The sequence below is a fragment of the Nothobranchius furzeri genome, chromosome 5, assembly GCF_043380555.1.
Source record: "Nothobranchius furzeri strain GRZ-AD chromosome 5, NfurGRZ-RIMD1, whole genome shotgun sequence".
NCBI classification, from domain to species: Eukaryota; Metazoa; Chordata; class Actinopteri; order Cyprinodontiformes; family Nothobranchiidae; genus Nothobranchius; species Nothobranchius furzeri.
The window spans coordinates 58,066,755-58,081,086 of NC_091745.1; the positions used below are offsets into that span (position 1 = coordinate 58,066,755).

General features: G+C 40.0%; 1 protein-coding gene across 8 annotated transcripts in view; it reads left to right on the forward strand.

Annotated features, from left to right (window-relative positions):
• The window catches only part of ascc3 (activating signal cointegrator 1 complex subunit 3), a 203,058-nt gene that overhangs the window by 40,717 nt on the left and 148,009 nt on the right, over window positions 1–14,332 (forward strand). For all 8 annotated transcript variants that reach the window (XM_015949512.3, XM_015949510.3, XM_015949509.3 and 5 more), the window contains exons 6-8: window positions 520–721; window positions 1,632–1,767; window positions 2,907–3,032. In XM_015949512.3, the coding sequence (XP_015804998.3) occupies window positions 520–721; window positions 1,632–1,767; window positions 2,907–3,032 (464 nt within the window). The remainder of the gene's footprint in view (window positions 1–519; window positions 722–1,631; window positions 1,768–2,906; window positions 3,033–14,332) is intronic.

Sequence of the window (14,332 nt, forward strand, 5' to 3'; positions counted from 1 at the left end):
AGAATTATGCTTAAGCGCCTCGTGATTTTTATCTTGAGAGGCGCTATAGAAATGATATTTTCTTCTTCTTCTTCTTAACATAAGTCCGATTCCTCCTCCTCCCTCCTCCACCCGCCCCCCCCCCTGCGCCCACCGCCGTCAGACATCTGGAACTGTTCCCTGCTGTGTGAACGCAGCCGAAAGGACAAGTTCCGGTACAAAAGTGGTGTGTCTGAAAACACAGTTCCGGTTAAAAACCGGATTGAATTGTCCGCAAATGTTCCAGAATGTCTGTCTGAAAAGGGCTTAAGTTAAGCACAAGTCCTGCTCAGTGAATATTGGACCTTCTGAAGTTTCAACCTCAGTTCAGGTATTTAGTTATTTCTTTATAAATGGTCCAGAAAACGGTCCTTTATGACTGACCTAGTGAAATCCAGACATGCTCATGCTTCAATGGTTGGTAAAAGTAGCCTGATAGTAAAAACAGCCCTTTTATTTAGTTCTACCATTTTGTCTCCTACCCTTTGTTCTTTTCTCCAGATTTAGGCAGAAAGCTTTGTGGTGAAGGGGCCAAGCCAGCTTATGGGTGTCAGGTGACCATCCAGTCAGAGAAAGAGAAACAAATCCTGAAGATGTATCGTCGAGAAGAAAAAAAAGAAAAGAAGAGAGTCAAAGGAACTGATGATGGCGACATGTCAGACGTTGTCATGACTTTTGACCCGAGAGAGATGAGGACCCAGCGGTAAATCTTCCCCACACTTTTCTCTTTTCTTTTTGTGTTTTTTGTCTTTGTTGCCTGTCTGTCCATCTCTGCCTGTTCTCCAGGATATGGACAGCAAACACACCACACTCCTCCATTTTTCATGATGTCGAAAATGAAATAAATCGCAGTAGCTGCAGCCTGCCACACATCTTTTTTCTGTGTGGAAGATTTTGCTGAAAGTTTAAATTCAAGTGATGAGAAAGAAAAAAAGCAGTGATCTGTATAATTAAAAACTTAGCATAGTGAAATCCAGTGCAGTGTGAAGGAAAAGATTAGCGGAGAGGTAAGCCACTTTAGGGAGGAACATAACGCCTCACATCTTCTTCATATGAATCATCCATCAACACCACTATTTATTTGTTAATTATTAATGAGGCTGATGGTTTATGTTCAGTGTGAAAAGATTGTAGATGTGACTTTGGGCCATGTTTTGGCTTTTTTATAGGATGTGTTTATGATTTTTGAACAGTTAAGTTGTTTTTGTAGCAGCTGGTCTATTCTCACTTAGAATCACTGAAGAACTGAGATGAGGAAACATATCCTGATGGGCTCAAAAGTGGGCTGTGTGGATTGGCAACATTATTAAACCTTAAAGATATTTGATATTTAAAGCAAAAATGTTGGTATGAATTAGGACAGCATGTCCCTTTTCTGTGACACACTGTGTTATAACACTGGTAACAGGTTATAACATTGCTGTAAAACATGCCCACATGCAGTTCCTCCCTGATATTAAATTCTGCTATGTAGTCTTGGTGCTGTCTGTAATCCCCTGCAAAAAATGCATGTCCCCCCAAAAGTATACAAACAAACATTCAGATCTTTTGTTTCTTTTTTTCCTATTAAACCTTTCGGGTTTTGTGTGTGTGTACTTTTTGGGTTTTTACAGGGAACAATCTCTCTTGACGGCACGTTGTGAACCTCTTCTAAGCAACAGAAAGGTGTATGAACATGTCCGATATCCTCACGTGTACGACAGCTATGCAGAAGCTACAAAGGCACCTGCGTTTATTGGAGGAGCTAGGGTGAGACTCCTCCTATTGTTATATTTCACTTGGATAAATTTTTTTGGGGGGGGGGGGGGGGGGGGGGGGTTGGTCCTTGAAAATCTAAGATTTTAAACATGTTTATGTCCCATCACCCATGATCTACTGTATCTTGTTGCAGGTTTGCTGACATTTCACTTATTTTCCACAGAATTTTATAGTGTACTATCTGAAAATCAGCAGGACTCCTTACATATAGGAAAAAATCATTCCACTGAAATCCAAATAAATCATTTGTTTTTCTTTTTATCTTTTGTCAAAATCGCCGTTTATTTGAGATTCAGAAAATTTTTAGTTACAAGACCTGAAAAAAACATGAAAAGGTACAACTCGCTTTTTTACAGAAGTATCAAATTTAGACAATAGGCTAGATTTCATTCTGAGCTATCCAACACGTTCTGTTCTTTAATCAAAATATACAAGTGTGTAATGAGCGGAAAACCCAGGGAAGTGTGGTGGTTCAATGAGATCGACAACCCGTAGCTTTCTGTACATACTTTATTTTTATATTTATATTTTATATTTATTTTATATATAAATATATCTATATATATACATATATCTATATACACATACATATATATGTGTATATATATATATATGTATATATATGTGTATGTATATATATATATATGTATATATATATATATATATATATATATATATATATATATATATATATATATATATGTATATATATATATGTATGTATGTGTGTATGTATTTACACTGTATATACACTGAACAAAAATATAAATGCAACACTTTTGTTTTTGCTCCCATTTTTCATGAGATGGACTTAAAGATCTAAAATTCATTCCAGATACACAATATTATCATTTCTGTCAAACATTGTTCACAAATCACTCTAAATGTGTGATAGTGAGCACCTGTGCTTTGCTGAGATAATCCATCCCACCTCACAGGTGTGCCACATCAAGATGCTGATCTGTCATCATGAGTAGTGCACAGGTGTACCTTATACTGCCCACAATAAAAGGCCACCCTGGAATGAGCAGCAACAACATTTTAGTACCACAGTTTTGGCACCAATTGTGTTAATGGAGTCTTAATGCATGTTTGTAAGGTTTGTTTCCTTTTGTATTTGTGACATTCAGATGCTGCTACCTGAGGGAATTCGCAGAGAGAACACTAAAATGTTTGAAGAGGTGGAGATCCCACCTAGTGAACCAAGGGCCGCTGGCCTGGAAGAGAAGCCTGTTTACATCTCTGACCTAGATGAGGTTAGTGCCTGTGTGTGTGTGTGTGTGTGTGTGTGTGTGTGTGTGTGTGTGTGTGTGTGTGTGTGTGTGTGTGTGTGTGTGTGTGTGTGTGTGTGTGTGTGTGTGTGTGTGTGTGTGTGTGTGCATACACTAAAGACTCACAGACCTGCCAACCTGTATGCATTTTGCATAGCAAGTACGCAATCTGACATCTACTTATGCTTGTACAACTCACCCCTCTAAAATATGCAAAATGCTGCAGACACGTGAGTTTTGTAGCAAATATGCATGTCTGGTACTCATGTCTGACAACACGACTCAGCAGCGTGGTGAAGAAGTTTAAGCCAATCATCATAGAAAAGTGGAGAAAAGCAATTCTGCCTAACCTATAGCGTAACCCCTCCCTGCTCCATCCTACGTCCTGCTCGCTGCCTCTTTTCTCCATCCTCCAGTTCCCACTCTCTGCTGTTCTGGCCATTAAAAAGGTAAACTCTCCCCGAGTGTCAGCTGATCAGACAGGCATGGGCGTTAGGGATGTAGATGTTTTAACACTGTGTTTACCCTCTGTCCCTCCCGCTCCTGCTGCTAATTAAAACCCGCACATTTTTGCGCCGATGTTACGTCAGTATTCTGGTCGGTTCTATTGTTGAAACCCGTTTCTCCTACCATTTTGCAGTGCACAACTGCGCAAGCGGTAAAAATGCGCACACTCACTACAAGCTCGCTCCCGTGGTGCGCTCTGCTCACACACAGCAGAACTGCAGCCTCTGTGCGTGTTTGTGCAAATCAACACTTGATACTGGAGCTACTTCATTTGTTTAAATTATGTGTATATTATGTGAATTTTTATTTATTTATTTAATGATAACAAAAGATTAATTTATTACAAAAAGCAAAAAAAAAAAAAAAAACATGATACGAAGCTGAAGTTGGTTTCTTATTTTAGTTTCTGAGTCAGAGAGGGCAATTTCAACAAATATTTTCACTCCCTGAGTAATTTGACTCAGCTCTCATTGCAAATTTAAAAAACTCCAAAGAAGCAACTTTCTTCAACTGTATTGTGAGTTTGGATTATCGTGTTAGCAACATGTTTTTAGTACTACAGGTTTATAAACAGTAGGCTGCATTTATTTCAAGAGTTTCTATTGGTCACCCATGAAATAAAACATTGTATAATTAGAGCAGATTAAAGATGCAGAAGGTGAAAACATTTGTTGGGATTAATCTTTCCACACTAGAAACTAGTAAGGAGACCAGTTCAGCTTTGTACAAATTAACAATAAATGAAACACAGGAAGAAAGAAAAAATAAGAAATTTGCCTGATTATTGAGAAAAATATGTGTGGCCATGCTTGCGACCCTCTAAACTACCTTACCATGCATTTTGCTTCATCTGCAATTATGAAGTTGACATAAGCCACAAAGGAGCTGCAGGTAATGTATAAATTAGTCCAGGTGGTGTGTGAATGTGTGCTTTAAGCCAATTTATTATTACATTCTTGAAAACGGAACCACTTGTTGCAAAATAAAATATTAAAATATGTTTTATTCATTTTGATTAATTAAGTATTGAAATAATGCAATGCAAGTAACTTGTGGCTATCAGCTTGTATAAACACACATATTATATACGGTAAGCAACTGCAACTTTTGAGTTTTACTGTTTAAAATTAAAATACATGATACTTTGGACTATTCAAGAAGATGTTTCCAGCCAATGAATGAGGAAATTACAGCATGGAATGCAACAGAGTTGCCACGCATGTGGTACTCAAAAATAACAAGGTTGGCGGGTCTGGAATTTTATCCTGGAGATTATTAAATGTTTTAAGTTTTAAGTTTAGTCTGGTCAAACATTTTCATTCAGAAGTTAACCATAACATTAAATATACACATAAATTCCAGTGGCTCTTTGTGATGACATGTACCTACATACATAATTCAGCCAACGGCATCTTTGTAGTTTGTCTCCATCGCAGCTCTGCAACGTCTCTCAATAAACTGCACTGTGATTGGCTGGGCCTAAAATTGGTAAACCTGCTGAAGTGAAAGCTGGAGCATTGCTAGGGCGACCTGCAGAGCAACATCTTTTGCTACTGCTATGGTTTGTCTAGATTTCTTAGCCAAACTTTAGTTGTATTTATAACAAATATGCTGCTGAGCATTTCTTCATTTTGTTGTACTCCCAAACCCATAACAACCAATTTTCTCTTGCATGCATGTTCCCCTTTATAAATAATTAAAACACATAATCCTCTAAAATTCTGTCTACCTCTCAGTTCTAATATTTAGGTTGTCTCGGTCACAAGATGAGCTTGTATCACCTGGATTAGCATGGCCTGTAGTTTATTATGTCTGAGGGAAAGACTGGTGTCGTTCAGCTGATATGACATTGGTTTTAATGTTGTAGCTGAGTGTTCAAAAAGCAGCTCCTATTTTCCTCCGTCTCAGTCAAAGGAGAGAAGTGGGACTGCAGCGTCCACTGAGTGATGTCCCGTCTTAATGGAAGTGTTGTAGCTCTCAGCCAGCTGTCCGGCAACACAATGACCCATCAGTCTGACTGACATCTTGACTGACAAATCCACTGGCATGCTAGCGCACCCCCCAAAATAAGACCCACACCCACCAAGTGGGAGCTTTACCTGACAGCGCTGTGATTATTATATTAGACTTTAGGTTGGTGTGTGTCCTTGAGGTGCAGGGGGACTGGCTGTAGTTACAATACTGTCTTTAAAGGCTCTGCTCCCATACTGTTTGCAAAAGTGGGCTGTGTAATCCATCATTAGCAGATCATTAGTGAAGATGCAGTAATTCTAAAGGTCAGCCCGAGTTTAACCATTTGTTGGAGATGCTGAAATAAAAATAACACCAGTGAAAATCATACCGTCATCCTCTAGGAGACGAGTGAAACTGCTCACCTCTCTTAACCCTCCTGTCACTAATGCTGAAACAGGTGTGTGTGTGTGTGTGTGTGTGTGTGTGTGTGTGTGTGTGTGTGCGCGCGCGCACCATACAAAATTGATAAATGAATGGTTTAATCACATCTGCACTATTGCTCTGGTTGTTTCCACAGTTAATGAGAGAGGCTCAGGTGTGTTCATATATTTGCACTGAGTGCTGAGGTCCCTTCAGTGCCTGTCACTTTCAATCCTCATCATGGTTGTCTTGGAGGATTTGGCTAGTAATTTTTACATTAGTTATGGGGATGTGTTCAGAGCATTATAAAGATTATATTTGTAAATATGAATAGTGATCCTTAGACATATTATCCTCTTTAGACCATTTCTACGTACTATATGCTGATCACACTGGTTGATCAAAGACTGTCCTAAAAGGTGAATGAGAACGATTTATCCCAGAAAACATCTGAAATGACTCATGGTTCAGGAGTTAAGTCCTTCCTCTGCTAATTGGATAGACGGGTCTAATTGGAGAGGTTTGATCCCAGGCTATCTAGATAGATCTACATTTTCTGTTTTGTTCATTGGCAAGAGACTGGACCACACAACCTGTCAGATATTCTTAACTACAGGTGCATGGATGGTAAATGGTAAATGGCCTGTATTTGATATAGCGCCTTCTAGAGTCCTGGAACCCCTCAAGGCGCTTTACAACACAGTCAGTCATTCACCCATTCACACACACATTCACACACTGATGGTGACTAGCTACGATGTAGCCACAGCTGCCCTGGGGCGCACTGACAGAGGCGAGGCTGCCGAGCACTGGCGCCACCGGTCCCTCTGACCACCAGCAGCAGGCAACGTGGGTTAAGTGTCTTGCCCAAGGACACAACGACAGCGACAGACTGAGCGGGGCTCGAACCTGCAACCTTCTGATTACGGGGCGAGCACTTAACTCCTGTGCCACCATCGCATGGGGGTTAAATGTACTTATTGTAGAACGAGGATTGTGTAAAATGCTTTAAAAACAGAATATCACCTTGTATTTGTCCTCGTTATCGTTTCCTTCAGGTTGATATTAGATTAGTGTGATTTAGTGAATCTGAGACATTAAATGAAATATCATAACTTTTCCCATAAGTTATAATGAATTTATGGTTTTTACAAAATATTTTTATTAAGTCTTTTGCAAAAAATTCCACATCATCTCTAGTGTTGGGTAAATTACTTAAGATTGGTAACTTATACAATACTAGTTAATTCTTTCTAAAGTAACTTTGTTTAGGGTTAAAATGGCATTGTAGTAGTATGAGTGCAAGTGAATGATGAAATGAATTAAACTAAATTAGAAACGACAATATCAGTCTGTTTTAATCTATTTCTATTGTTTCCACCCTCTAAAAATGCAAACTTGTCATAAATATAAATCGTATTATTGTACCTAGTATCACTACGAAGAAGCAGTGGATCACACAAAGTCCCATAGTTATCACACACACTGGTGCGGTGTGGTGAAAATTGTCTTCCGTCTTTGACCCATCCCTGTGGGGAGCGGTATGCTGCAGACAGACGGTAAGCTCGGGAACTGTTTGGTGGAATAGTTACTGTAACGCGTTACTTAATAACACATTATTCCCAACACTGGTCATCTCACACGAAGTGATTTTAGCCTTTTTATTCTGAATATTTTGAGTACTTTCCAGAATGAGTCAGGGCTCACCCCAAAATTCCACTATCTCCGCTCTGCTGTGCTCCGCTCCGGCATGAACTCCGCAGCAAAAACGGTCCCGTTGTAGTCAATCAGAGCTGTTCCACTACTGTGGCTGTGTGGCGCAGTGCGCCGCCCGCCGTTCCACCATCTGGCAAAAATAGGATCGATTCTATTTTTGCCGGACGCCGGAGCACCTCCGCAGTCAATGGACAGAAATCACAACCGCCCAACAGGAAAGGGAGCAAGCACAACTTCCGTTATTTCACAATAAATCGATAAACAGAAAGCGTTTTTTGTTTCATATGCACAGCTTTAACAACTTTTAACAACTATCAATGGCGGTTGAACTTTAAATGCACAAAAATATGCCATAAATACAGTTTCCACTATCAAAGTAGTCACACTTTCTTGATCCAAACACTGCTGATCTCTCAACACAAATGATGGGCAGATTAAACAGTTCATTTCGATGCTTCTCCCACACAATGGGTGTTTGGATCTAACTTCTGCGTTTATTGCTTGGACTGTATTGCAAGATCTCGAAAATCCTGCGCATGCCTGTTTGCGCACCTCAGGTCTCCGCACCAGAGCTCAGCCGTTGTAGAGCAGGTACAGTATAATTTGAGTTCGGAAGCAAGCGGCAGCGGAGGGCGGGGGCTGAGCGGAGATAGTGGAATTTTCGGGTCAGTCACTGTAAGTAAACAAGCTGTAGCTGGCCACACCCAGCAAAAACACAAAGGGCTACTAAAACCAAATAGAAGAAGAAGAAAATATCATTTCTATAGCACCTCTCAAGATAAAAATCACGAGGTGCTTCACAAAAACAAAAAAAATGTTAAAATATAAAAAGCATATAGAAAATGTTTAAAAATATATTTAAAATGAGCAAAAATAGGCAATTGGGATTTAAAAGAAAAAATGTTAAGAAAGAGAGAGAGTGAATAGGAAAGAGGGAAATCAGTGGATCCTGAGGAAGGCGGAATAGGTGGGGAGAGCCAAATAAAGAGAGAGGGGTTGAAGAAGATCATACAAAAGCCAGCTTGAACAAGTGAGTCTTCAGCTGCTTTTTGAAGGAGACCACTGAGTCCACTGATCTCAGGCTCAGGGAGAGAGAGTTCCAGAGTCTGGGGGCCACAACAGCAAATGATCTGTCACCTTTGGTCTTTAGCCTGGTGCTGCACAACCAGTAGGCTTTGATCACTGGACCTCAGGGACCTGCTGGGGGTGTAGGGACTAAGAAGATCACCACTGTAAGATGGTGCTTGTCCATGTAAGGCCCTATAGACCAGAACCAGGATCTTGAAATGAACCCTGAAGTTGATTGGCAGCCAGTGAAGCTGGAGGAGAAGCGGGGTGATGTGGGTGTGTTTGGAGGACTTGGTCAGAAGCCGAGCACAGGCATTCTGAACCACCTGTAGACGGTTCAGGTAGGTTCTGCTCAGACACGTGAAAAGAGAGTTACAGTAGTCTAAGCGTGAGGAGATGAAGGTGTGGATAACTGTCTCAAGTTCAGAGCGAGACAGAATGGGACTCAGCTTAGCAATGTTCCTGAGATGGAAGAAGGAAGAGCGAACAAGAGAACTGACATGAAAATCCAGGGTGAGAGCTGGGTCAAAGGTCACACCAAGTTTCCTGATGGAAGGTTTGGTGTGGGAAGCAAGCTGACCAAGAGAGTCTCTGACTTTGGGAACCAGCCTGTCTGGGGCACAGATGAGGATCTCAGTCTTATCTTCATTCAGCTGTAGAAAGCTCCCAACCATCCATGCTTTGATAGTCTAAGCAGGTGTGTAACAGCTGCAGCTTAGACATCTCATGGGGCTTAAAGGAGATGTACAGTTGGATGTCATCTGCATAAAGATGGTAGGAGATTCCTTTGAAGGAGCTCAGGATGTGCTGAAGAGGAAGCAGATAGAGGAGGAAGAGCAGAGGCCCCAGCACAGAACCTTGTGGGACACCATGGGTAAGAGAGGTGGTGGAGGACCTAAACTTGGAGACAGAAAAATACTGACAGAAAACAAGTTATGAGTGTTTATAGAGGAAGTAGAGACCCACATGGCAGTGCAAAAGGTACATTTTGCATAAAAGAGGCTAAACTAGCATTTGGTTTTTGTACCAAAGCACGACTTAGGTCAGTAGTATTTGGTATCTGTATTCAGTAAACGCAAGTACTCAACTGTAAGTACTGGTACTTGGTTTGACATAAATTTCATCTGTCCACTGGCAGCTAGTGGGACATGACCGCTCAGGCATAACCAAACTCTATTTTTGCCATTTATTAGGGATGCAACGATACCACTTTTTTCCAAACTGATACGATACCAATACTTGGATCTGAGTACTTGCCGATACCGATTACCGATACCAATACTTCTACCACACACAAAAAATGCGATGATTTGGAATACAGATTTTATTTTCTTGTCTGCTTTCAATAGGAAAAGACTGAGGTAGATAAAAAGTAAAATATATACATAGGAAATCATCACAAAACTAAAATATTAGGTGAACAGAAATGACAAGTTACAGTGAAGCCATTTCCAAGCAACTGCATTGGTATCGGTTCCTGGTATCGGTTAACTTTTACCGATACCATTATCGGTATCAGTGCATCCCTACCATTTATTGAACTTTTTTTCCTGAAATGACTAATATAAGGTACAGTGCACACTGACCACTGCTTTTATATATAATTACAGAAAAATTACATTAAAAAAATTAAGCAGTTGTGTAAATACTGAATATTTACAACATTTGTCTAAAAACAAAGTAAATAACACTAATGAGCAACACCCAGCATGTGTTATGACTTATTTCTTTCCAGCACATAAAAGGCAACATCAGCCCCCGTGGCCTTTGTGTTTGAACTATTTCTACAAGAAATGCTACTTGTGCAGTATTTGTAGGATTTATGCCCTGTCCCTGATATATACTGTATGGAGGCCATGATGTCGCCAGGCCACGCACTAACTCCCATGTATTTCATGGGCAGCCACTATTCTTCACAGCACAAAGTGGTCTCTATATTCTTTTTTCTTTTTTTTTTCTGTCAAAGAAAAGGCGGCTCAAGTGGAAGTGTGCACCCTCAGAAATGCCACATCAAAATGACTGGCTTAGTCTGGGGAAGTGTACTATTACTTTTCTTAGTGCTCTGAGTTACCATGGCAGCATTATTAGCAAAAAACTACACAAATTGCCCCTCATTGGATAACAGTGGGAAATGTATACATTTTTTAATGACCCTTGTGGTCTTTGACCATCTAGTGGCTGTAATGAGATCAATAAGAGGGTAAATTGGATTAAATAAACTGCTTAAGTGCTATTTATTTTTATTGTCATTACTTGTGACCCATAGCTGTGATAATCTATTAATTATAGAATATCACCTGCTTGGTCTTTAAGATGATTAGGCAGAAGATTCTAAGACCTTCTTGTTTATTCAGGAACTGTCATCACTTTGTTTAGGATTCAAGAATCAGTCAGGTTTGAAAAAAACAAATAATAATTTATTTTACAAACAATTTAAGACTTAACAAATGGTTTAAACTATTATTTACTGTGAGCGGATGCAAACTAAAAGATGGGTGTCTGGAACTAGGTGTGAATATAGTATTTCAGAGTCGGTATCATGAGAAAGCTGAACCTGGATGAAGGAAATTTGGATTGCAAGTAAGCTACAAGCTGTTATTTATCAAACTGCATACAGACGCTATCTCACATACCCAAGTGGAGGCGCCCTTGCTGATCGGAAATGTCAGGGGGGTTGGAGACCCCGAGTACAAAAGTCCATAGACTAACTCCTAGTACGACCAGGTCAGTCCAGGATCGCTTTCAGGTAACACAGGTGAACTGGATGGAACCATGCGTCTCAAAACAACTCTGAAGGAGTGTCGCAAAATCAGCTTTGTTCTGCAGGAAAATGATCTTGTTGTCCTCAGCTTTGCAGGTGCAAAAGCTTAAGGTTTTGACTATGTCAAAATCCTTCTGGTGAAAGAGGCTTCCTCAGATGGCCATTCTGAGCTTCTCTCTCTCTGTCCATCTGACTTACTGAGACTGAGAGTGAAGCTCTTTTTAAGGCCTGGTGTTATCTCAGAAGTTGCCAGGCATCTCAGGACACAGTCTCCGATTCTGAACTCTGAAATGTGGGACAAGGTTATTTATGTCATGTCTTTATCTTAGCCTTACTCTGTCTGCAAGTGTGATGACCTAATCCAGTAAACATACTTAGTGTCATTGAAACAGATTCATGAAACATTTCATCATTATTCACTAATAAAAACAAAACACATAACAGGTTTGCAAAAATAAAAAAATGAAAAAGGAACAGAAAGAAGCAAAACTTATGTTATCTGTTTCCCTTAACCAAAATAAATACAAATGACAACAACGTTACAAAGTGATACATTATATCACAGTACATAATAGGAGTATCACTTTTATGTATTTCTAAAAAATAATACTTAATTCCTGAAAGGGGAAAACTCCATATTGCAGATTTAAGCTAGATACGTCATCCAGAGTTTAAATGCATCACAAGGCCAAGCCATGCCATGCACTATTTCCCATATATATATATATATATATATGTCTTTGTATATGATCACACTCCTGTCATGGCACAGCAGCATACTGTTCTGCACCCTATAATCTTATGCACCAGCTGGCAGGTCCCTTCATAATTTCTTCAGTAGCTTTCTAGTTTCATATAAACTTCTCCACTCCTACTTTCAACCTTATGGGTTGATTTGAATCCACATCTTTATATCGCCAATATCCATTTGCTTCAGTATGCACCAAAAGCTGGTCTTAGGTAAATCACACCTAACCCTGCTGGCAGACAACAAGCCAATTCTTCTGTGTCAGGTCAAGTTAAACCAAATTGACTAATTGGTATATTAGATTCACCTCCACACACGTCATGTACTCTGGAAGCCAACACCTGGAGAGAAGCTGATGTTGGTGATGTTGGTATTCTCTCCAGTGAAGATAGCTTTCATAACCAGATATGATTAATGCTTTTAGTTAGGAACAGAGCTGTCAGTCTATCACTACCTGGTGGTGACTTATGTCAAGGAGGTTTGTGGATAATGTCAAATTGAGTAGTAGGGCCCCGTTTGCGAGAACCTCAACTCACTGCTCTGAGAGCGTTGTCTCCTTCCCCAAGGGGAAGTTGGTGACGTTGAATCGTAATGGACCATGTTAAGTTTTAGCTTCCAGGAGCAGTATCCAGATAAATGGGTGCCTGTTGATGCAGAAGCACTCAGAGCACCTATTGACACCAGCCAAAAGTGAAGCCTTTCAGTAGGCCAAGTGCAACAAGAAATCAGTAAATCCCTGATACAGGTGAATATGTACATGATATCCCCCTGAGACTCTCTTCTTTTCTTTTTTCCACATTTTTCTTCACCTTCGCTCATTCACATTTAAATGTTCTTTTAATACCTGATATGGAACTATATGGAACCTCGTTTGCTATTTAAATTATCTCCAGTCAAGTAGTCACCTCTCTTCATTAACTTAAGCCTCAGCAAGTCTGGAATAAAGTGCCTCGCTCTTCTAAAGCACCAACACACAACCTGTAATACATCTTTAGTGATTACTAGGACAGCTTTGAAAGGCAGACAGAAAAGTCAGATACTCGCCCCTTCTAGTTTAGACTGAGTGCTGATTGTCATTTATTGAATGCTGTAATGGAGAACAGTGCTGCTCAAGCCACAGCATGCCTTTAATAGGACTGCAAAACATTAAAAGTGGCAAATTTATTAGGGTGCTTTTTAACTAATGAATCAGGATGTAGGCATCCTGCTCTTGCTTCAGTGATAAAAGCTCTCCTAATTCATCCAATAGATATGTTACTGAGTGTGTTTTGTGAGAGCAAAGTGCCACCCTTCAGCAGGACTGATGGATTCCACGTGCACAGAAACTACAACCAGTACTTGCTACTTGGTGACTTGGATATAGACAGCAGCACTAGAAAACCTACTTCAGTCCCTATAAACTAGGCTTTATTATTGAAAGAAATCCACTTAGGCTTCTGACACATTCTGAAAAATGCCATTCTCAAAGGGAAATGGTCTGTAGAAGGTGAGGGATTAAAAAGCACAGAAAGCTTTGCTTTTACTACCTACAAGAGCCAGAATGTGCGTGGGTTAGTTGAGAGGCATAAATGGTGAATGGTTCTTACCTCCCCCACACACGTTTGATTTTATAGTTGCTTTGACAGATTTTTATAAAGTTTAATTTAAACTGACAATTCTTTCTTCCATAAAGTGATAGCCTATAGTCTGACTTCACCCGTCCACTAACTGGTTGTCTTTGTTATCATCACAAGTTCAAGCTGAGACTCACACAGTGTCAATGAGCTTTTAGACCACACCCGTCCCTAAAAATATGCTAGACAACATATTGACTTGTTCCTCAGCAGAACAGATGTGTGTATGCAAAACACTTAACAAAGAATGTGTTTATTTTTACTCTTCTTTCACAGTTGCTAATGACACGTGTGCACTATAGAGAGTTTTACACAGCTGTGTTTTTCTGGGTTTGTTTCCCTATCAGACGTTATTCGGTCCAGCAGAAGGCTGTCCATCCTGGTTTCAGTTCTTCTGGATGTTTCTGCCTGGGAAAAGGAAGGTTTCCTTTCCACAGTGGTTAGGGATGCACGTTTACCAAAATTTCTTTAACCGGCTATTGACGCCCCTTAACGGTTA